This window comes from Mustela lutreola, chromosome 10, assembly GCF_030435805.1.
Source record: "Mustela lutreola isolate mMusLut2 chromosome 10, mMusLut2.pri, whole genome shotgun sequence".
NCBI classification, from domain to species: domain Eukaryota; kingdom Metazoa; phylum Chordata; class Mammalia; order Carnivora; family Mustelidae; genus Mustela; species Mustela lutreola.
In genome coordinates, this window is record NC_081299.1 from 97,933,036 (window position 1) to 97,958,760 (window position 25,725).

At 41.3% G+C, this 25,725-nt stretch overlaps 1 protein-coding gene across 2 annotated transcripts in view; it reads right to left on the bottom strand.

Moving 5' to 3' along the window:
• The window catches only part of TRIM33 (tripartite motif containing 33), a 114,357-nt gene extending 88,940 nt beyond the window's left edge, over positions 1-25,417 (bottom strand). For both annotated transcript variants that reach the window (XM_059135302.1, XM_059135301.1), the window contains exon 1: positions 24,820-25,417. In XM_059135302.1, coding sequence (XP_058991285.1) covers positions 24,820-25,345 — 526 coding nt within the window. In that variant the 5' untranslated portion in view covers positions 25,346-25,417. The remainder of the gene's footprint in view (positions 1-24,819) is intronic.
• Positions 25,418-25,725: the final 308 nt, after the last annotated feature.

A 25,725-nucleotide genomic window follows, 5' to 3' on the forward strand; every position in this document is an offset into this window, starting at 1 on the left:
AGACAACCACATTGGGGCACCTGGGTGGCTCAATCAGTTAAGCATAATCTGCCTTCAGCTCAGGTCATGATCCCAGGGTCCTGGGATCAAGCCCCATACTGGGCTCCCTGCTCAGAGGGGAGCCTGCTTCTCCCTCTCCCTCTGCCTGCTGCTCCCCCTTCTTGTGCATGCACTTCTCTCTGTGTGTGTCAAATAAAGAAAATCTTTAAAAAAGCAGAAATTTAAAATTAAAAAAAAAAAAAAAGAAAGAAAGACAACCACATTATAAAACTAAAAAGGATGGGGGGGTGCCTAGGTGGCTCAGTCAATTGAATGTCCAGCTCTTGATTTTAGCTCAGGTCTTGAGCTCAGGGTCATGAGTTCAAGTCCCTATTGGGCTCCACGCTAGACATGAAGCCAACTCAGAAACAAAACAAAACAAAACAGTACTAAAATACAAAATACTAAAATATAAAGGGTAAAAGGATCTAAATAGAAATTCCTGTATTTTACTTGAAATGGTAAACTGTCAATATAAATAGCATGTAAGTTACAAATAGTTCTACTGTCCAAAACAACCCCTAAGAAACTATTCAAGCATTATACAGAACTACAAAAAAACTATACAAAAAGCATCATAATTAAATAAAGATGAAATCTTAAAAAAATATTTAGGTAATTCCATGAAGGCAAGAAAATAAAGAAAATTCAAAGCAAAGGGGGGGAAAAAAAAAGGAGCTGATTCAGGCCTTAATGTATCAGTAACTATCTTATATATGAATAGTCTAAATACATGAATTTAAGGCACAAACTGGCACAACAGATAAATTAAAAACACGGCCCAACAAACACTGTCTAAAAGAAACACACTTCAAACAAAAACAAGTCAGTAAGTTGAAAGCAAAAGGATGGAAACAGACATACCAAGAAAATAATTATTTAAAAAGCAGGACAGGGGGGTGCCTGGCTGGCTCAGTGGGTTAAGCCTCTGCCTTCGGCTCGGGTCATGATTCCAGGGTCCTGGGATCGAGCCCCGCATTGGGCTCTCTGCTCAGTGGGGAGCCTGCTTCCCTCTCTCTCTTTCTCTCTGCCTGCCTCTCTGCCTACCTGTGATCTCTCTCTCTCTGTTAAATAAATAAATAAAATCAAAAAATTATTTAAAAAAAAATAAAATAAAAATAAAATAAAATAAAAAGCAGGACAGGGAAAACTTTTGAAAATATAGTCATATATAGTCATAGGAACTCTGCAGATCCTTCCCCAGAGAAGGAACTACAACTGGTTTAAATATATATATATATCCCACATCCAACAAGGGGCATGAATACAGAACCCTGAGACCAAGAGTTGCATGCTCTACCAACTGAGTCAGCTAGGCACACCGCTGAAAAAAAAATATTTTTTTTCCCAAAAAATAATTTAAGGCCTGGAAATTGTCCTAAGAGCATACAGTTTTAAAAAATAAATAAATAAAAATCCAAGAAAATTGACTTAGTCTTGGGTAAACAACCACCACCACCACCACCCCTTCCCTTCCTCCACTACCAGCTTATCAAGATGGAAGCAAATCTCCAGGTAGGTATAGCCAAAAAAAAAAGCCTCTCCCACTAGATCCAAGTCAAGGGATACGATACCCTGCCTAAGAGGGGTGGCCACCAGCATCTCTCTCTCCAGAGCTCTGGATTGCAAATGCTAAATTCAAGGCAGTGTGGCCAGGAGGTCATGAGCTTCCTTCCTCCATACTAACTCAATTCACTGGGCACACACAGTTCTATTCTAGGCATGACCGGAGAAAAATACTGGGGTGACTGGATCAGTTGTTGGTAGAACAGAGGGGTTCCATGGCTTAGAGGCAAGCCAATAAGACCAGAGGCTACTGTACCCCATCTAGCACCCTGTTCATACAGCAGGGATTTCATCCTTAGAAGTGAGCCACTAGCCCCACCTACAGTTCCAGAGCAGTGGCCCAAGAGAATTTGCCCAGGAGATGCAGACACTAACACAAGGACCCCCAAGCTCTTCCCAACAGGAATGACTTTATTTGGAGTGTACAAAAGTTTAACCCTAGGGGCATTCTCAAAAACAGAGGAAATTTTGATGGCAATTAAGAGGAAGCTGGTAGCTCCATGAGCACAACAAGCTAAACCACAGGCCAGCTAGTTTATGAGAGACCCAAGGAACCTAAAAAGGAGTGTTCCTGGGGTCATAATAAAATCTCAAAGAGCAATCTCCAAAACTACCTGGGAAAGGAGTCTGAATTTAATTACAAGGAACTGTTTAAAAAAAAAAAAAAAAGGCTATGTTCTAGGCCACTGTCAAAAACAATAGGTAACGAGACCCCAATTAGTGAAGCCTAATAGCTTTGTGTGATACTAACCATTTACCAAAGATCAAGGAAATTGTTAAAAAGCACCCTCCTAAAACCATGATATCCCAGGGTGACTATATATGCCCAAGGTTATGCCCTCTGACAAGAAACATCAGAGGCTTCATACTGCAGTGGAAAATAGACCTCATTTCACAAATTATCTAGTCAAGTCACTACACAGACAATACCACAACTGTCATCCCCGAGAGTGGGGACTATCAGTTTTACAAAACAAACAAACAAAAAAACACAGAAATGGAAAAACAAAGGATAAGAAGCATAGAGAAAAGAAAAGGCAAAATGGCAGGCATAAATCCAACTATATCAACAGTAACGTTAAATGTGAATGGTTTCAAAAATCAGCTAAGGGACAAAGATTGCCAGACTCTATTTAAAAAGAAAACAAAAACAAAAGGACAACATAGACAACCCAACAATGCACATTCACAAAAGAACACAATTTAAATTTGAATATATCAGAAGAGCATGTGACTCAATCTCCTGATTGTGAGTGTGCAGTCTACTTTAAATAAAAAATTAAAAGAAAGCCTGTTTCTAGAATATAGATTTTGACACGTAGGAAGTTTATTTCTAAGTATTTTGGGTTGGGTTTTGGGGGGTTTTTATGTTTTGGTTTGTATTTTGGTTTGTTCTAATGGTATTGTCAATGAAATTGCTTTCTTACACTTTTGGGGATTATCCATCATTTCACATTCATTTTTCATTCACTGCATAAAAATACAATGGAGTTTTGTACATTGATCTTTCATTCTTCAACAGATTGTGGGAATTAAGAGGTAGATATCTTTGGAAGGCCATTCTTTTTTTTTTTAAAACCTTATTAAAAAAATTTATTTGGGAGTGAAAACACGAGCAGGGGGAGGGACAGAGGGAGAAGGAGAAGCATACTTCCCAGTGAGCCAGGAACCTGATGTGGGGCTTAAATCCCAGGACCTTGATATCATAACCTGAGCGGAAGGCAGATGTTTAACTAACTAAGCCACCCAGGCACCCCGGAGGGCCATTATTCTGCTCCACATCCAACGTGAGGCTCAAACTCACAATCTTGAGAGATAAAGAGTCACAAGAGGGCTACTGACTGAACCAGTCAGGCGCCCCAACAGACTCATAATTATAGAGAACCAACTAACTGATGGTTACTAGAAAAGAGGAGGTGTGGAGGAATGGGTTAAATGGGTAATAGGGATTAAGAAATGTACTTGTCATAATAATGACAGGTAGTATGTGGAACTGCTGAATCACTATACTGTACACCTGAAACTAACATAACACTTATTAACTGACTTTGAGTTAGGCAATGGTTTTTTTAGATACGGCATCAAACACAAGAGCACTAAATAAAAAGTATATAGGACTTCATCAAAATTTGGCTTCAGCACAAAACTTCAATGCTGCCAATACTATGAATGTAATTAATGACAATGAGTTGTACACTTAATAATGGATGAAATAGCAAAACATGTTAAATATTTTTTCAATAATAAAAGTTTAAAAAATTGCAACATGCCAGTAGATTAAATCTTTAAAAAAAAAATAAAAAGTTAGGGCGCCTGGGTGGCTCAGTGGGTTAAAGCCTCTGCCTTCGGCTCAGGTCATGATCCCGAGGTCCTGCTCAGCGGGGAGCCGCTTCTTTCTCTCTCTCTGCCTGCCTCTCTGCCTACTTGTGATCTCTGTCAAATAAATAAAATCTTTTAAAAAAATAAAATAAAATAAAATAAATAAAAAGTTAAACAATAGCAACATATTCAAAAGTTTGTGTGGCAAACAATACCACCAAAAAACTGAAAAGAGGATACATGCAAATCAGAAATGAAAATACAGTATCCAGAACGTATAAAAACTGACAATAATTTCAAGTAATCCAAGTAAACAATGAGCAAAAATCATTTTTTCAAACATTTATTCAAAGAAGGCATACAAATACAATAAGCATGAGAAGATGTTCAACATCCTTAGCCATCAGGAAAATACAAGTCAAAACCACAATAAATATGACCTTCAACACACCAGAATGGCTCTAATTTAAAAAGATGTAATCATGGTACAGCCACGGGCCCCTGGGTGGCTCAGTCAGTTAAGCATCTGCCCTTCAGTTGAGATTATGATCTCAGGATCCTGGGACCCCGTCCTGCACTGGGCTTCTCCCTTGCCCTCTGCCCCTCCCCCTGTTCGTGTGCATGTGCATGCTCTGTCAAATAAATAAATAAAATCTTTTAAAAAATAATATATATCACATGATCCAATAATTCCACTACTAGGTATTTACCCAAAGAAAAACACTAATTGGGAAAAGATAGATGCATCCCTATGTTTACTGCAGTATTATTTACAATAACTAAAACATAAAAACAACCCAAATGTCTGATAGACGAATGGATAAAGAAGATTTGGCATGTGCACATGCACGCACATGCAAGGGTGCGCGCGCGCACACACACACAGACAGACAGACACACACACACACACACACACACACACAGAGACAAACATTACTCACTCATAAAAAAGGATAAGATCTTTCCATTTACAACAGGAATGCACCTAGAGGGCATTATGCTAAATGAAAGAAGTCAAACAGAGAAAGACTAACACCATATGATTACACTTACTGTGTAGTCTAAAAAACAAACAAAAAAGCAGAATCAAACCTATAAATACAGAGAACAAAGTGATGGTTGCCAGAGGGGAGAAGGATGGGGGGGTCAGGCAAAATGGGTGAAGGGAAGCAAAAGAATACAGGCTTCCCCATTATGGAATGAGTAAGTCACAGGTATAAATGACATTATGGAATGAATAAATCACTGGAATAAAAGATACAGCGCAGGTAATAGTTAACAGTACTGTAACAGCACTATTTGGTGACAAATGGTAGGCAGCCACATTTGTGGTGATTACAGCATAACCTAAAAACTTGTTGAATTACTAGGTTATACAACTGCAAACTAACGTAATGTATGTCAACTATACTCAAATTAAAAATAAGACATAATAACTGTTGGCAAGATTACAGAAAAATTGAAACCCCCATACACACTGCTGATGGGAATATAAAATGGTAGAGCCACGTTGTAAAGTTTTGGCAGTTCCTCAAAAAATGAAATGTAGTTACTGTATAATCCAGAAATTCCACTCCTAGATATATATATACACGCACACATACATACGCACACACAAAAAGATAAAAACATATGTTCATGCAAAGCCTTGTACAAAAAAATGTTCACAGCAGCATTATTCGTTAAGAGTCAAAAAAGAGAAACAATTCAAATATCCACCAACTGATGAATAGGTAAATAAAATATGTATAGACATAAAATGGAATATTATTCAAGCTTTAAAAAAAGGTACTGACACACTACAGCCATGTCTGAACTTTGAAAACTGTGCTAAATGAAAGAAGCAAACCACAAAAGACCACACATTCTTTCTTTGATCCCATTTATATAAAATGTCCAGAATAGGCAAATCTGTAAAGACAGAAAATAAATCAGTGGTTGTCTGGGGGATGGTAGTGAGAGTAAATAGGGAATGGCCACTAATGGGTATAGGGTTTCTTAAGGGGGTAATAAAAATGCTCTAAAATTGATTGTGGTTGCTCAACTCTATGAATACACTAAAAACAGCTGAACTGTATACTTCCAATGTATGAATTACATGCTTTGTGAATTGTATCTCAATATAGTCCTTACATATTTCTAACAAGTGGCTCCATTAGCATCAGATCGAAGAGATTTCAGAAAAAAACAAACGATCATCTCCAAGATATTTTTTTTTTTTTTAAATTAGAGAGACAGCGAGCACACAAGCAGGTAGAGGCAGAGGGAGAGGGAGAAGCAGACTTCCCACTGAGCAGGGAACCAGATGCGGGGCTCAATCCCAAGACCCTGGGATCATCACCTGAGCCTAAGGCAGATGCTTAAAGGACCAAGACACCCAGGCCATCCCTCCAAGATACATTTTTAAATGAAAAAATTAAAAGTTGCCATTTACACAAAGTAATTTTTATTCATTCTTATATAGGGTCAGGTCTTATTACTCACAGCAGTTATATTCTATGAAGTTGCTACAAAAAACCAAATTACTGAATACTGAATCATCACTAGGAGACATACAGCGTTAGTTAGATTCCTGCAAGCCTCTGATCCCAAGATTTTTATCAACCAATTAACATATAAGCTTGTTTTATGTATATTTCTGTTTAAACACACTTTAGTATATATACTTAGTTCACTAACACTGAATTCAGCTAATAGCAGTATAACGCCAATCACAATATATAAGGCTTATACCTAAGATGTATTTTCTCCATAAAGCACACATAGACTTCTTGAAGGTAGGAATACCAAAGCACTTCAGCTTTATGCTTGGGGGGTCATTTTAAACAGTGAAATCACCAACAAAAAGCACTAAAATGAGAAAAACAGCACACAATAAACCACAAGAAGGATATTAGTTTCCAATCTGAGAGCTGAAAGGCCACACCACCACCTTGTTCTACCTCACCTGTGGTAAAATATATACAGAATTTGCCATTTTAACCATTTTCATGTATCCAGTTCTGTAGCATTAATTACATCCACAATGTTGTGCAATCACCACCACCACTAAAATATTCTCTAAAGTGGCAGCACCATTTAACATTCACACCAGCAATGCACAAGGGTTTAAATTTCTCCAATTCCCTGCCAACACTTTCTGATTTATTAGAGCCATTGTTGTAGATGTAAACGGGTATTTTGTGGTTTTGATCTACAACTCGAGTAACTAATGATCTTGAGCATATTTTTATCTGTTTATTGGCCACGTGTTTAGCTTCTTTGAAGAACTGTCTACTCAAATCTTTGGATCATTCTATTGGAGTCTTTGTCTTTATTGTTAGGTTGTAAGTATTCTTTATGGATTCTAGGTAATGGACTCTTTTCTGATATATAACCAAGAAATACCTTCTCCCATTTCAACTTCTTGAAAATATTCTTTGATGTACAAAAAAAATTTCTAAGATTTAATTTATTTGACAGAAAGAGAAAAAGAGAGCACCAGCAGGGGGAGCAGCAGAGGGAAAGGGAGAAGCAGGCTCTTTGCTGAACAGGGAGCCCAATGCAGGGCTTGATGCCAGGACCCTGGGATCATGACCTCAGCTGAAGGCAGCTGCTTAACCAAGTGAACCATTCAGGCACCCCTGATGTACAAAATTTTAATTCTGATGCAGTACAATTTGTCAATTTTTGTTGTTCATGATTTTAGTAGCCTATCTGAAAATCTGCCAAATCCAAAATAATGAATGAAGATTTAGTCCTATGTTTTAAGAGTTTTATGGGTTTAGCTTTTATTTATATTTTAAATCCATTTGGAATTAATTTTTTTATCTGGTATGAGGAAGGAGTCAAAATTCATTCTTTTGCATGTGGGAAACCCACTGTCCCAACATCATATGTTGAAAAAAAACTTTCCTCCACTGAATGGATTTGGCAACCTTGTCAAACATCATTTGGATGGGTTGCCTGGGTTGCTCAGTTAAACATCTGCCTTCGACTCAGGTCATGATCCCAGGGTCCTGGGATGGAGCCCCACATAGGGCTACTGCTTCTCTCCCTTTGCCTGGCACTCCCCCTGCTTGTGCACTTGTTTTCTCACTCACCTGTCAAATAAATAAAAATCTTTTAAGAAAAAAAAAAAAAAATCAGGGGCACCTCGGTGGCTCAGTGGATTAAGCCTCTGCCTTCAGCTCAGGTCATGGTCTCGGGAGTCCTGAGATCCAGCCCCAGGAGTCCTGAGATCCAGCCCCAAGGGTTCTCCACTCAGCAGGGAGCCTGTTTCCCCCTCTCTCGGCCTGTCTCTCTGCCTACTTATGATCTCTCTGTCAAATAAGTAAATAAAATCTTTTAAAAAAAGAAAAAAAAATCATTTGGATAAGGGCATCTGCGTGGCTCAGTTGGTTGCTTAGGTCATGATCCCTGCCCAGGTCCTGGGATAAGAGCCCCTCATCAGGCTCCCTGCTCAGCTGGGAACCTGCTTCTCCCTCTCTCTGCTGTACCCCCCCTGCTTGTACTCTCTTGGTTTCTCTTTGTCAAATAAATAAAATATTTTTTAAAAACTGTTTAGATATATTGGAAGAAAAAATAAACTATTAACACATGTTATATGTTGGAGGAGATAGGAGCTGAATGAGGACAAAGAGTGGGAGGGAGACTTCACAATTTAATTTTGTATATTTTAACTTGTGAGCCATGTGAAAGTACTACTTATTCAAAAACCAAATTAAATTCCGGTTTTAAAAAACACAATTATTGGGGCACCTGGGTGGCTCAGTGGGTTAAGCCTCTGCCTTCGGCTCAGGTCATGATCTCAGGGTCCTGGGATCAAGTCCCACATCGGACTCTCTGCTCAGCAAGGAGCCTGCTTCCCTCTCTCTCTCTCTCTCTACCTGCCTGTCTACTGTGATCTCTCTCTGTCAAATAAATAAATAAAAATCTTTTAAAAAAAACAAACCACAATTATTTGGCAAGCCACAGAACAGGATGTATATCTGACAAAGGACTCAACGCTTAGAATATATAAAGAATTCTACAAAAGCGCTGGAGAAAAGGCAGATAAACCCATAGGACAAAAAACACAGGTACAACTTGAACAGGCACATCATAATAAAAGATATCTAAAGGCCAATAAACATAAAAAAGATGTTTAATTTTACTGATCATCACGGAAATGCAAATTAAAGTATAAGGTTATACCACTACACACCCATAAGAATGGCTAAAATGTGAAAGACAGGGAATACCAGGTATTATTAGTAAGGGTATATAGCAACGAAAATCTCAAACACTGCTGGTAGAAGAGTAAATTGATACAATCACTTCAGAAAACTGGCAATATCTAGTAAAGCTGAACTTATGTGCAACTTTATTATGACACAGCACATCCACTCTAATATACATAACCAAGAGAAAATGTGTGCATATATTCAAGATATATGTTAAAAGTGACTCAGTCAGTTAGTGTCAGACTCTTGGTTTTAGCTCAGGTCAGGATCTCAGATCTCCGGGTTGTGGGATCCAGCACCGCCTCAGGCTCAGCACTTAGTGCAATCTGCTGAGATTCCTTTCTTCACCCTCTCCCTCCACCCCTCCCCACCCTGTACACTCGCTCGCTCTCTCAAATAAATAAAATCTTTACCAAAAAAATTTTTAAAAGAGAGATATAAAGTAGATCTTCATTAACACATTCATAATAGTTAAAAATTAGGGGTGCCTGGGTGGCTCAGTCAGTTAAGTGTCTTGCCTTCAGCTCAGGTCCTGATCCCAAGGTCCTCGGATCAAGCCACTGGGATCAAGGCCCACAACAGGCTCCCTGCTCTGCTTCTCTCTCCGCCTCCCAACTGCCTCATCATTCATGCTCTTTCTCTCTCAAGTAACGAAAAGATTTTTTTTTTTTAAGATTTTATTTATTTATTTGACAAACAGAGATCACAAGTAGGCAGAGAGGCAGAGAGAGAGAGAGAGGAAGAAGCCAGATCCTCACAGAGCAGAGAGCCCGATGTGGGGCTCCATCCCAGGACCCTAGGATCAAGACATGAGCTGAAGGCAGTGGCTTTAACCCATGGCTTTAACCCACTAAGTCACCCAGGCACCCCCAAAATAACTAAAAGATTTTTTAAAAAGTAAAAAACTGGGGCACCAGTTTGCCTTCTGCTCAGGTCATGATCCCAGGGTCCTGAGATCGAGTCCCAAATCGGGCTCCCTTATCAGCGGGGAGTCTGCTTCTCTCTCTCTCTCTGCCTGCCGTTCCCCCTGTTTTGTGCTTTCTTTCACTGACAAACAAAATAAATAAAATCTTAAAAAAAAAAAAGTGTGACATTTGAAATCTATTTTTCTTGTTCGAAATGATAGGTACGCACATATAACTAAAAAAGGTATTTTTATAGGCCGCCTGGGTGGCTCAATGGGTTAATAAGCCTCTGACTTCAACTCAGGTCATGGTCTCAGGGTCCTGGCATCAAGCCCCGCATCCGGCTCTCTGCTCAACAGGGAGCCTGCTTCCCCCCCTCTCTCTGCCTGCCTCTCTGCCTACTTGTGATCTCTGTCTGTCAAATAAATTTTAAAAACCTTAAAAAAAAATTTTGTGTGTGTCATGCAACAGCCACACATATGCCTAACAAGTTGTAACTGCATCACTGCAATTTGTAGTGCACCACACAGAAGCACAGAGCAATGAGTACACATAGTCCTTGTCACTAGTCATTTGCCACTGTAGTGTGAAAGCAGTTAGAAAATACATAAACACTCAGCTTTGTTCCAAAAATTTTATTTATAAACACAAACTCGAACTTCATATAACTTTGACATGTCATAAAATATTCTTTTGATTTTTTTTCCAAACACTTAAAAATGTAAAAATCATTCTTAGCTCATCAGTCATACAAAAACAGGCAGCAGGCTAGATTCAGCCCTTCGGCCATAGTTTGCCAACTCTTCGTCTAAAGTGAAGTGCAGGGGCGCCTGCGTGGCTCAGGTGGTTAAGCGTCTGCCTTCAGCCCTCAGGATCCTCGGATTGAGGCCCGTATCAGACTCCCCCACTCAGCAAGAAGCCTGTTTCCCCCTCTCTCTGCCTGCCTCTGGCCTCTGCCTACTTGTGATCTCTCTCTCTGTCAAATAAATAAATAAATCTTTAAAAAAAAAAAAAAAAGGTGAAGTCCAACAATTAACAAACACAGAACCCTCAATCAGAATTGTAGTGCCTCACTCAAGCAGGAAGAGAACCAAAGATTATCCACTGAAGAAGCCTCTAAGACAAAAAGATCAAGATATCAAGGAAAAGTTAAGAAATAAAGTCAAGGGGGTCTTTCAGAACATCAGCTGCAGAAGAAAACAAAGAGAAGGAAGACCTAAGAAAAAAGATAGGAGAGAGTGTGACCCCTCAAAGGCTAACATCCAAACAGTAACAGTTCCAGAAAGAGCAGAGGGAGAAGAAAAGGAGGGATCCTTATTTAAAAAAATAATAATAAGTTTTAAAATTTGAGGGGCTTCTGGCGGGCTCAGTCATTAAGCATCTGCCTTTGGCTTAGGTCATGATCACAGGGTCCTGCATCTTCCTGCTCAGTGGGGAGCCTTCTTCCTCCTCTCCCACTCCCACTGTTTGTGTTCCCTCTTTCTCACTGTCTTTTTCTGTCAAATAAATAAAATTTTTTTTAAAAAGTTTAAAATTTTGTTATTATAAATAAAGATTATGAGACTAACAGAAAAAGCACAGTAAACTTTTTTTTTAAAAAAACAATTAAAAAAAGAGGGAAAATAATCAATAGAGACACACCCTATATTTAAGAACAAGGATGGGGCCCCTGGATGGCTCAATCAGTTAAGCATCTGCCTTCAGCTCAGGTCACGATCCCAGGGTCCTCAGATCCAGCCCCAAATCGGGGTCCCTCCTTGGCAGGGAGTCTGCTTCTCCCTCTGCCTTCCCCCCCTGCTCATGCGCTCCTCTCTCTCTCTCTCTCTCTATTTTTTTTAAATAAAAACTTAAAAAAAAAAAAAAAGGATAAGCAGATATTAAAAGGTTCCAGAGGGGCACTGTCGGTGGAGCATGTTAATTCTTCATCTAGGGGCCACGAATTCAAGCCCCACACTGGGTATAGAGATTACTTAAAAAAAAAAAAAAAAAAAAAAAAAATTGAGAGGGGGTGCGTGGATGGCTCAGTGGGTTAATGCCTTTGCCTTCGGAGTGATCTCAGGGTCCTGAGATCGAACCCTGCATCGGGCTCTCTGCTCAGCGGGGAGTCTGCTTCTCTCTCTCTCTCTCTCTCTGCCTACCTCTCTGCCTACTTGTGATTTCTCTCTCTGTCAAATAAATAAATTAATTATATTAAAAAAATTTTTTTTTGTTTAATTCTTAAAAAGTTCCAGGAAGAGGTAAATAAAACAAACAAAACCCAACTGGGGTCATACAAAGAAGCAAAATCAGACCAGTATCACCAACAATGATTTCTTAAAATATTGGAAAAGAGGTTATCTTCAAAGTTCGGAGAAAAAAAAAATTTTTAACCTAAAATTTCATATCTAGTCAAGCTCCCATTTAAGTAGAAGAATAAAAATAAAAAGAACATTGAGGTGCCTGGGTGGCTCAGTCAGTTAAGCACCTGCCTTCGGCTCAGGTCATGATCCCAGGATCCTGGGATAAGAGCCCCACTGATCAGTAGTGGCCAGCTTCTCCCTCTCCCTCTGCCTGCGGCTCTCTCTCTGTCAAATAAATAAATAAAACCTTTTAAAAAATAAAAGAGAACATCAAAAATGCAAAGGTCAGGGCTACCTGAGAGCCTCAGGGAGTATCTACAACTCTTGGTTTTGGCTCAGGTCATGATCTCAAGAGTCTTGAGATCCAGTCCTGCATCTGACTACATGCTCAGCAGGGAGTCTGCTTGAGATTCCCTTTCTCCCTCAGCCCCTCCCCCACTTCCATCTCAAATAAATAGATAAATCTTTTTTTTAAGGTTTTATTTATTTATTTATTTGACAGAGATCACAAGTAGGCAGAGAGGCAGGCAGAGAGAGAGGGAAGCAGGCTCCCTGCTGAGCCAAGAGCCCGATGCAGTACTCGATCCCAAGACCCTGAGATCATGACCTGAGCCAAAGGCAGCGGCTTAACCCATTGAGCCAGCCAGGTGCCCCAAACAGATAAATCTTTGGGGAAAAAAAAAAAAAATGTAAAGGCTCCAGGCACCTGGATGGCTCAACCTGGTGGAGGGTGCAACTCCTGATCTTTAGGCTGTGGGTTCAAGCCCCATGTTAAGTATAGAGATTCCTTAAAAATAAAATCTCTTGGGATGCCTGGGTGGCTCAGTTGGTTAAGCGGCTGCCTTCAGCTCAGGTCATGATCCCAGCGTCCTGGGATCGAGTCCTACATCGGGCTCCTCACTCGGCAGGGAGCCTGCTTCACCCTCTGCCTCTGCCTGCCACTCTGTCTGCCTGTGCTCAACTCTCCCTCTCTCTCTCTGACTAATAAATAAATAAAAATCTTTAAAAAATTTTTTTTATTTTTTTTTATTTTTTAAAGATTTTTATTTATTTATTTGACAGACAGAGATCACAAACAGGCAGAGAGGCAGGCAGAGAGAGAAGGAGGGGAAGCAGGCCCCCCACTGAGCAGAGAGCCCGATGCGGGGCTCGATCCCAGGACCCTGGGATCATGACCTGAGCGGAAGGCAGAGGCTTTAACCCACTGAGCCACTGAGGCGCCCCTAAAAATAAAATCTCTTAAAAAAAAAAAAAAAAGCAAAGGCTCAAAAATTTTATTCTCAACGATCTTTCTTAGGATGAAGAAACAGGGAACAAACAAAGGAGGAAAACATGAGAGGCTAGGGATGTATACGGTAATTAAAACCAAGACCCTTAGGCTTGAATAATTATACCCTTAGTTGGAAAGATGCATAAGCAAATAATAATAGTAAAAATTAAAAAAATAAATAAATATTGGAGCATCTTGGTGGCTCAGTGACAGGGAGTTTGTCTTCAGTTCAGGTCATGATCCCAGAGCCCCGCCTTAGACTCTCAGGGAGTCTGCTTCTCCCTCTGCCCCTGTTCCTGTGTGCTCTCTCTCAATCACTCTCTCTCAAATTAACAAATTTTTTTAAATAAAAGAAAATAAATCTGACCAATAACCTAGAAATTAAGTTGTCTGTCACTGCCTGGGTTCAAAGGAAGGAAAATTTTCTCCTGAGAAATTTCCAAATACAGGTAAGCCCATAAAGTAAAGTACACCCTAAATCAACATCTGGCAGTTCTTGTGATTTTGCATTGGTGGCACCTCACAGAAGCAAAGGCAAAATACTCTTAGGAGACTGGTTCCCACAAGCCAGGTCTGGATAGCCCTGCTAAACATGCTCACAGTCCCAAACTATGAAACACTGGTAGACACCACCCACTATGATCAAGAGTAAGAAGAATCAGGGCACCTGGGTAGCTCAGTTGGTTAAGCAAATGCCTTCCACTCAGGTCATGATGCTGGAGTCCTGGGATCAAGTCCCACATCAGACTCCCTGCTCGGCAGAGAATCTGCTTCTCCCTCTGACCTTCTCCCCTCTCAAGCTCTTTCTCTCACTCTCTCTCAAGTAAATAAATAAAATCTTAAAAAAAAAAAGAAGAAGAAGAAGAACCAAGCAGCAGTAAAATAATACCTCAAAAATAAGAATCACATGATTCTAAAATGTGTAAGAGCAGAGCACTTGGGTGGCTCAGTTGGTTAAGCATCCCACTCTTGCCTTCGGTTCAGGTCAAGCCGTGGGAGATCCAACCCCACATCGGGCTCTGCCCTCAGCACAGAGTCCACTTCAGATTCTTACTCCCTCTCCCTCCCACTTTGTTCCTTCCAGCTTGCTGTGTGTGTGTCTCTCTAAAAAATTTTTTTAAGTGTGTGAGAGCAAAAAGTCAACTCAGTGAAGATCTTGAAGATGAACAAGGTATATGTGGAAGAGAGTAAAATTACCTAAATGAATAACAAAGCTTATTGCTTATTATAAAGCTACAGTAAAAGGGGAAAAAAAAACAGGGAAAAAAGTCAAGTGTATTAGTTATCTATTGCTGCATAACAAATTACCCTCAGACTTAGTGGCTTAAAACAACACATTATCTCACAGTTTCTTTGAGTCAAAAATTTGGGAGTGACTTGACAAGTAGTTCTGGCTCAGGGCCCCTAACAAGGCCGCAGTGATAATGTAAGCCAAAACTGCAGTCATCTGAAAACCTGACCATGCTAGAGAATCCACTTCCAAAGTGGCTCATTCACATGGCTAGCAAACTGGTGCTGGATGTTGGCAGAAGGCCTCAGTTCCTATCCACTTGGGCCTCTTTACAGGATTGCCACAGTGTCAACTGTTTTCATCTAGAACAAGGGAACCAAAGAGTGAGGAAAAGGCTGTGTGCCTTTAATAACCTAGCTCACTGTTTAATTCTACTGTATTCTCTTGGTCACCCGGAGCAGTTCTGAGTCACTATAGCGGAGACTCTAGGATGTGATACCAGGAGAGAGGAACACTGGGGCCATCTTGGAAGCTGGCTACCACACAAAGCCATAGTGGGCTTAGAATAAATCTTCAATTTACATAATCAACAAAGGATCAGTATACAGAACTTATCAAAATCCTTGTAAATCAAAATTTTTAAAAATGTGAGCAAGCTAAAGAAAAACAGAAGGCATAAAGACAAATAATTCACAAAAGTGCAACATAAATTACATATAATAAGCATTCAAAAAGTATTATTCATTAGTACCACATAATTCCTGCTATTCACCTATGCCTAAGGCATAGGCTTCAAACATTTTCCTAAGAATGATACATCTAATGTTCACTCAATCCATGGTTTTCTTCTTCCCCCACTTCCCTTTGGGACTAATGTCCATTCCAGAAGCTGGCTAGGCAGAGAGGTTCCGTTTCTGGCCACAACAAAGTCATAGGTAACGTATCGAACACCATGAACCCAACTCTGAACCTGGCCTCAGGAAAGTAAAGTGATAGATCTGTCAACCCGTCATAAATATGAAAAAATAAAATAATATAAAATCAAGAGACTCATAGTGAGCTCTTTAAAAAATGTCAACTTCAGTTATTCAGTATGAAGTAAGAATTTGCCACCTTCCACTAGCCTATGATCTGACATTCCTCCCAACAACTACATTATGATTTTCTTATTGTCCTTCTTTGGTCTCAGGATCTGTTTATTGCTATTACATTACTGAGGATCTCACAGAGTTTTTGTTTAGATGGGTTTATCCATCAATATGTGCAATATTAGAAATAAAACCTGAGAATTTTAGAATATTAATATTGTAATAGTTGATAAAATTTCATCTTATTAAAATTAAAGGGTCTGTTAGTTCATGTAAAAATAAATCCACTGCATGTTTAAACAACAATTTTATGAGAAATAACTATATTTTCCAAAACAAAAAGGTTTTGGTTAAGGGTGGCAATGTTTTACATTTTTTTTAATCTCTTTAATGTCCGGTTTAATTAATATATTCAGATCGCTGAATATATGCTTTTGCATTTAAACTGTTGTGACAGACCGTTTTATTGAAGAATATGAAGAAAAAAGCTATGCATTTTAAAAAAGGGAAGATTATTTTAATGGCCTTTCAAACAACAAAGTGGATATTGTTTGATTCTAATACAAAATTTAAAGAGTGGGGCACCTGGCTGGCTCAGTTGGCAGAGCATGTGATTTTTTTTTTTTTTAAGATTTTATTTATTTGACAGAAAGAGAGAGAGAGCGCGCGCGCACAAATGCTAGCGCGCACACCTGCGCACAGGTAGGAGCAGCAGGCAGAGGGACAGAGAGAAGCAGGCCCCCCATGGAGCAGGAAGCCTGATGCAGGACTTGATCCTAGGGCCATGAACTAGGCCAAAAGGAGAGACACTTAACTGAGCCAAAAAGGTGCCCAGAGCATGCGATTCTTAATCTCAGTATCATGAGTTTGAGCCCATGCTGAGCATAGAGACTACTCAAAATTTTCAAAATGTGTGTGTATATAAATATATGTATATGTGTATGTAATGTTTATATATATATGTGTGTGTGTGTGTATACATAAAGTGTGTGTGTGTGTATATAAAGTATATATTTTTTTCTTTTCTTTTTCAGAGTTTGTGTATATATGAGCAGAAGGGTGGGGTGGAGCAGAGGGGAAAAATCTTTTTTTTTTTTTTTAAGATTTTATTTATTTGTTTGACAAAGCAAGAGAGCAGAAGCAGGCAGAGCAGCAAAAGGGAGAGGGAGAAGGGAGCAGGGAGCCCATGCGGGCCTTGATCCCAGGACCCTGTTTATCCAACTGAGCCACTCAGGTGCCCCAGGGAAAAAGAATCTTAAGCAGCTCTACACATAGTTCAGAGCCAGACATGGGGCTCAATCTCACAACCCTGAGATCATGACCTGAGCCAAAATCAAGAGTTGGATCCTTAACTGACTAAACATCCCCTACCACCCTCCCCTAAAGTGTATTTATTTCTTAAATGTCAGGAGAAATTACTAACTTTAACTACTCCCTTACATTAAAATCTACTGGTCTGCTTTATGTTATACACTTTGAATCTCTTTCCTTTGCATGATTTTGTAACACAATGCACTGCACTGGTCAACTAGTCATATGGAAAATACTGGTTCACTGTGTAGAGCTTCCAAATGTTGACATTTCATTGCACATTATCAAAAAAAAAAAAAAAAAAAAAAAAATCTGAGGGTGCCTGGGTGGCTCAGTCGGTCAAGCACTGCCTTTGGTTCAGGTCATGATCACAGGGTCCTGGGGAGCCGGGGAGGGGTGTCACTGCTCAGCAGATAGCCTGCTTCTCCCTCTCCTGCTCCCCTTGCTTGTGCTCTCTTTCTCTCTGTCAAATAAATAAATAAAATCTTTTTAAAAAACTGATACTTTCCTACACTACCAATCTCATCAGAAAAGCCTTTAAATACTGAGTAGCAATCAAACTTATAGTTGCACATACAAGTTTTTTTCAAAATTCTAATTTTTATTTAAAAGCTCAATTTTTTTATCACTGGCAACATATATCAGTTTTTTTCCTTGAATTGACAGGCTCAATTCAGTCATTTTTGAGAAAATGGCTGCCAAACACACATGTCTGAAAACCATAGCTCGTCAATCACTGTTTTGAGTAAAAGTTATTTTCCATGAAAATAAAGAAGCTAATTCAGCTTGGAATTCAAACAACTGTACAAGTACTTTTTTATACTTCAGTCTGCAGCAAAAGCATTTTATGCACATTTCCCATTCCATCACACAGAATTATTAAAAATCAAGATTCTATAAAATGTCCTAATGCTTCATCAAAAACAAATGAAACTAGCGCATTTTTTTGCTGTTTTGTTTGTTTTTACTCTAAGTGTATGGTGGTGAAGATACAATGACTTTTACTATGGTTTGGGTAAGGTGCCAGCAGTTTTACACATCACTGCTTTTGCATCACTAACATAAACATCAAAACAGTGAATAAGGCAAATAATGAATAAGTATTATTATGGAAACAGTTTTAACTTTGCCCATGTCTCAAGGCATATAAGAGTAATCCCCTCAAGATTATAAGGACCAACTTTGAGAATCACTACTTTAAGGTATTCTCATTTAGTGTCTGCTAAGAATATAGATAAGGAAATAAAAACCAGTTAGATTCTTCTAAAATTTTTGATGGATAGCATACCTCATAAAGACAGGTCTTACAACATTAGTTCACAAGTTTTCACATTATAAATTTTAAGTAGCTGGCAAGATTGGAATGCAAAGGACTTTGTCAGGTGTGCTATATATATATTACTAGATGTCAGAAAAGCCTAGAAAAATGACAACAATTTACCTTCCTTCCTCTTCTTTCTGCTTACTGAATACAGGTAGTCATAAAGACAACTGGAAAACAACAGAAATAATTGTTTTGGGGGTCTTACCATGTGCCAGGCACTATATGAAGCACTTTACAATGTATTAACTCATTGAATCCTCACAATAACACTATGCAGTAGGTGTAAATATTACTCTCAACTTACAGATGTTAAGTAACTTATTCATAGACATTCAAATAGTAAAAGGTGAAGCTCAAAAATGAATTCAGGTACTCTCTTAAATTGTGTGCACTTAACCAACCACAGACCACTTAACCAACCACTAAAGTATTTCAGTTTTAACACATCTTTTTTTAAGATTTTATTTATTTATTTGACAGAGAGAGAAAGAGATCACAAGTAGGCAGAGCAGCAGGCCCAGAAAGAGAGAGGGGAAAGTAGGCTCCCTTCTGAGCAGAGAGCCTGATGTGGGGCTCCATCACAGGACCCTGAGATCATACCTCAGCTGAAGGCAAAAGCTTAACCCACTGAGCCACCCAGGCGCCCCAATTTTAATACATCTTTAATGGATGCTTGCTGATGACTATATTATCATTCGAAAACTCAAGCCTGTTTATGTAAATAGGTCATCAGAGAAAGTAGGACCCAAAAAAATCCCAAATAGATAAGCCACAGAACTAGCAAATTGCCATATAGTATATATACACTCCTGGGGCAAGAATTTTCAAGGGCTCCAATAGACAACTCCCCAGAGTGGCTCACCATGTTCTGTGATAAAACACAGAACTATTCTGAGAAGGTGTTCTTCACACTACACTCAGAGGTATCCCTTACCACTTATCCCATTTAAGGCTGCCATCTCAGACTTTTCACAACAAGCTGAAGGTTCAGAAATAGAATTTTTCCATGCTGATTCTTCCATCATTTCCCACAAATAAGAGTACTAAAGTGATGTACATACAAAAAGTTAGCATAAAAGACAATACAATCATAGAATTTTACAGGATAGGAAATCAAACTGTTCATACTGCAGAGAACCTGAAGAGGCTGTAAAGTGCTTTAGCCAAGGTCACAGACCAATTAACAGCAGAACATGATGCAAGTTATTCTCAATCCAGTTCTTTATGCATAAAACCATGCTGTCTTGATATGCCCTACTATGAAGTTCTCATTCCTTTCAAAAGTTCATCTGAGAGTTTGTTCGGATGCATCAATACAAATTTGTATTTTTATTACAAGATCTATACACACACTATACATTACAGATCTATACATACCCACTACTGACAGCTATTTGAACTCAACCTAAAACAGAATTTTTTAAAAGTCACAAAGCATTTTTAAAAGCTTACTGTTGAGATTCAACAAGTATTAACTGATTTATCTATTTTGATTTTCCAAATACTTCAGCAGTAAATAGATCAGCCTTTCTTATCCAAATAGCTAAATCCAGGGATGCCTGGGTGACTCAGCTGGTTAAGCGACTACCTTCTGCTCAGGTCATGATCCTGGAGTCCTGGGGTCGAGTCCTGCATCAGGCTCAGCAGGGAGTCTGCTTCTCCCTGACCCTCCCCTTCTCGTGCTCTCTCTCTCTCATTCTCTCTCTCAAAGAAATAAAATCTTAAAAAAAAAAATCTAAATCCATGTTTCTCAAAGTATAGTTGGTACCAGAATCAGAGTCACAGGAGGTACGTGTTAAAAAGTGAGATTCCTAGGGATGCCTAGGTGGCTCAGTCTTTTTTTAATATTTTATTTATTTATTTGACAGGTAGAGATCACAAGAAAGCAGAGAGGCAGGCAGAGAGACAAAGAGAGGGAAGCAGGCTCCCCACTAAGCAAAGAGCCTGATGTAGGGCTCAATCCCAGGACCCTGAGATCATGACCTGAGCGGAAGGCAGCGGCTTAACCCACTGAGCCACCCAGGCGCCCCAAGCATCTGACTCTTGATTTCAGCTCAGGTCATGATCTCAAGGTCCTGAGATCAAGCCCTGCACTGCGCATCAGATCTGCATGCAGTCTGCTTGAAATTCTCTCTCTTCCTCTCCCTCTGCTCCTCCCCTTGCTCTCATGAGCACACTCTAAAATAAATGAATAAGTAAAATCTTTAAAAAAAAAAAAAAAATGAGATTCCTAGTATCATGCCCAAATCAACTGAGTTTCTGAAACTCCCAAAATGGCATTTTGAAAAGTTCTCCAGGTGATTCTTATTCATTCAAAAGATAATGAATATTTGCTCTACAATATTCTAGTAGGAAACAGATAAACGAGTAAATAAAAACAAAACATTTTAAATTTTAGCTGTGCTATAAAGAAAAAAAAATAGTAAGTAACAGAGTGACCTGGGGGACTACTTTAAAAATAGCCAGGCACCGGATTTTCAGGGTGATGAAAATACTCTGTATGATATTATAATGATAGATACATGTCATTATACATTTTCCAAACCCACAAAATGTACAAACGCTAAGAATGAGCACTAATGTAAACTATGGACTTTGGATGATTATGATAGGTCAATGCAGGTCCATCAACTGTGACAAATGTACTATTCTGGTGGGAGATATTCATATTGGGGGAGGACTTGTTAAAACAGACAGCTGGTCAGAAGGTCTGGAGTGGGGCCCAAGAATTTGCATTCCTAACAAGATCGCAGATGATGGTGATGCTGCTGGTCCAGAAACCACACTTGGAAGAACCACTGATCTAGAAGGAACAGCTAAAAAGTGTGAATAACTTTGGTGTGTTAGAGGAACAGAAAAAAGGCCAGTTAATAGGAAGGATAATGCACTTGTCGTCGTTTCAAAACCACTTAACATGTTGACTTAAGTTACCAGTTATGACTCCCTAGACCAGAGAAGGAACCAGTGTTCCATAATACCGTATATTTGCAAAGCATTTCCCAGTTTATAAAAGTACTTTCCCAAGGGCGCCTGGGTGGCTCAGTGGGTTAAAGCCTCTGCCTTCGGCTCAGGTCATGATCCCAGGGCCCTGGGATCGAGCCCCACATCAGGCTCCCTGCTCAGCAGGGAACCTGCTTCCTCCTCTCTCTCTGTCTGCCTCTCCACCTACTTGTGATCTCTGTCTGTTAAATAAATAAAATTAAAAAAAAAAAAAGTACTTTCCCATTTATTATTTCATTTGACTTAATGAGATATAGGGAGTATAGCAAAGAACTATTAGCTACATTATAGAGATAAACTAAGACACAGAAACATTATAAACTTCCTTTACAGAAAACAACTGTAGAACTATGTCCCTTGACCCCAAACACAGTGCTCTTCTAGAACAGCAGGCTTACTTTTTTTAAAGAGCAAAGCAAAGGATATACACACAGGAGTTAAGACAAACAAATTATTTTCTAGATTCCCTATTTAAACTATGGTGACTTCCAGACTTAATTTGTTTTAGGTACTGACTGGAAAGCAACATTACCTTAAAATGACAATATTTAGTCCCATCTACTTACTGCTCCTAGTGCAAAAACAAAGAATGGAGAATGAAGAGCGAATTGACAGACTATTACTCTCTCTCTCTCCTGCATAAATAACAAGGAGCCAATTTCATAACCTCAAGTCCCTCAGACACATCAGTCAAACACAATTTTCATCTTGTGTCCTCTCTAAATCTCTCACCTAATCCAGGGTCCCACAAGAACACTGAATCTCACACGTCCTACTATACTCATGAGGCCATAAGCAGTTAGTCATACACCCATTATGTACCCTCTATACACCCATTATCACTTAGTATGTTCAACATCAATCAAATCCTTATTCTTAACCTAACACTCTTACCTGTATGTCTCAATAATACTTCAAACCCAAAACATCCATCATTATATCCTCCTTCCACCACACACACACACACACACACACACACACTGCTTCTGTTCCTGAATTCGTTTATTTACATTAATAGCACTGCCACCCATCAAACAAGAAACTTGGAACTCAGCCTAGACACATCTGTCTGCCCCACACCAATCTTGACACCCCTATCCACATTCCCATGGCTACCAAGAATTAGTTACTACTACTAATTAATTAGCTGCCTTTTCATTAATAACTACCATGTACTAGTCACTTTACACACTTCATTCCATCAGTAACCCCATGAGGTAGGTAATTTTGTCCTTATTTCACAATTGAAAAAACTAAGGCTAAGAAAAATTAATCTGTCCAAAACACAAGTGGGACATATAAAGCAGACATCCAAACTCAAATGTATCTCACAAAGTCCACACCTTTTCCCCAATCCAAAATACTTCCTTCTTTAAAACCTCTTACCAGTCATTTATTAATTCCAAATGCTCATTTTTTTATATTATTGTCAAGATTCCTCCAGCCCTGGGGCGCCTGGGTGGCTCAGTGTGTTAAGCCGCTGCCTTCGGCTCGGGTCATGATCTCGGGGTCCTGGGATCGAGTCCCGCATCGGGCTCTCTGCTCAGCAGGGAGCCTGCTTCCTCCTCTCTCTCTGCCTGCCTCTCTGCCTGCTTCTCTGCCTGCTTGTGATCTCTCTCTGTCAAATAAATAAATAAAATCTTTAAAAAAAAAAAAAAAAAAAAGATTCCTCCAGCCCTGTCTCCTCCAGCCCTGCCTCCCCTGACCCTTCAATATACCCCCAAGTGATCTCTTTGGATCACAAATGTGATTCTTTTATCCTCTTGATAAAAAAAGCCCTTCAGGGGGGCGCCTGGGTGGCTCAGTTGTTAAGCATCTGCCTTTGGCTCAGATCATGACCGGGGTCCTGGGATCGAGCCCCACATTCCCATATCGAGCTCACAGCTCCCAGGAAGCCTGCTTCTCCCTCTCCCACTCCCCCTGTTTGCGTTCCTGCTCTCACGGTCTCTGTCAAATAAATAAAATTTTTGGAAAAAAAAAAAAAAAAAAAAGCCCTTCAGGGATTCCTTTTAGCCTACACTGTACAAGATATACTTTACTGGATGAATCCCAAACCCTTTAGCACAGGTCAGCCACCCCTTACCTGCAGTGGCAAATTTCAAGAGTTTCGAAATTTTAAAGTTTTTCATAAATTTACAACAAAACACACCCTGAATTGTGGGAAGTTATTTATGTCTACCCCATTAGTGGGATATTTGTACGTTTCACTATTGGAACATTAATGTGTTTGATAATGACTAGTTAACCTTTAGCTCCAAGGATGTGTAAAGTACCCTGTGCCCTGAAAACTCCCCAATCCAGTGAGCAACTCACCCTTCCAGCAACCTTCTCAAGGGTTTCCTTTTCAATGAAATTCCCCTGACCTTCTCTTGATTTGTCACAACCACTGTACCATGTACCCACCGCCACTGCCGCACGCTGGGTTTGTGTTTCACCTATATGATTATGAATGAGTTCTTCACTCAGTATTTTACTCAATCCTAGCACACTGTCTGGAACACTAGGGACTCATTAATGTACAATGAAACACAGCTTCTCTGAATTCCAATTCCCTTCAAAGTTCATTTCTCCTTCACCCCTGAACCTTGGGATACTTCCCTAAGCAAGAAGGCCCTTCAAACCTATTTTCGCGTCCGGAGTTACTCCGTCCCAATGTCACCCTAAAATTACTTTCCACCAGACAGCTGCTCTCAGCCCCAAACTCTCCAATACCCTTTACCCTCCTCTGTTTGGTTCCTAGTCCTTCTCTTCCCTAGCCTCGAACAGGTCAAGTCCTTCCCTCCAAAGCAATTCGTCCTCACAGCCCTTACCGCTTACCGATTCCCTCAACACCTCTCGCGCTGCAGGCCTTTTCTCCCACACTACCTCGGATCGGTTTCCCAGACCCTCTCTCCTCCCTCGGTACGAGTCCACCAGCTCCCGAACCAGCGCTCGGCCGTAGTCCACGCCTTCCCGACCAGTACCCGCACACCCCAAACCTCCCTTGCAGCCGGTGTCCCCTCCCCCAGCCTCTCGCCGCCGGCACCCCTCCCTTCACCCTCCCCTTATCTCTGGCGGTCCACCTTCTCTGGAAACTGTCCCGAGGCCGTGTCTTTCATCTCTTAGACCCCTCGGAATCGCGCCGTTCCAAGCAGCACTGGGCCCGAGCACCTCCGTTCCCCAGATCGTCCTCGGCCCCGAAAATCTCCTTCGGCCCAGACCTCGGGCAGGGCCTCCCGCTCACCTTGCTGGATGTCGCCGTTGCTGCCCCCCGGGATGGACACGCTGAGCTGGCGCTCCGGCTCCGGCAGGCAGCGCAGGCAGAAGGAGTGAAGGCAGGGCAGCAGCTTGGGCTCCGCCTCACGCCGGCTCTGCAAGCTCTGCTGACACACGGCGCAGGTGTCCAGGAGCGAGGCTGGCGGTCCAGGAGGCGGCCCCGCCGACGGACCCGGAGCGGGAGCCGAGGCTGGAGCTGGGGCCGGCGTCGATACCGCGCCCCCGGGAACTCCAGGGCCCACTGAGGCCGCAGGGGCTGAGGCAGCCGGGGCCGAGCCGGAGGAGGCCGCGGACACCCCCCCGTCGTCGGGCCCGACCGCGCCGCTCTCCGCGCCCGCCCTGCCGCTTTCCTCCTCCTCCTCCTCTACCAGCACCGCGGCGAGAGGCGGCTCCGCCTCCTGCGCCGCGGGCCCGGCGGCCCCGGCAGTTACCGGCGCGCTACCGCTGCCCCCGCCGCCGCTCTCAGCCTCGCCGCCGCCTTTGTTTTCCGCCATGTTTTCCTCTTTGAACCCGCCGGACCGCCCCGCGCCGCCCGCCGCCCGCGCCGCCGCCGCCGCCGCCGCCGCCCCCAGCCCCAGCCGCAGCCGCAGCGAGAGCGGCAGCCGAGAGCGAGCAGGCGAGCGAACGAACGAGAGCGCGCGCGCACGCGGCGCCCCCGCCCTCGCGTCGCGCGGCTGAGAGAGGGCGGGCACGGTGCGCGCACGTACGCACGGCGTCCTCCTGAGGGAGGCGGGAACTTGGGGCGCCGGCCGGGATCGTCCCCTCCTCCGCTTCCGACCTCTGGCTTGGTGTAGTGGGGTCCACGCTGCCTCTGCTCGGCTCGCTGGGAGCATTTAGAGCAGTGGCCGTTGACGCTGAGCCGCCTTTGGGCGGC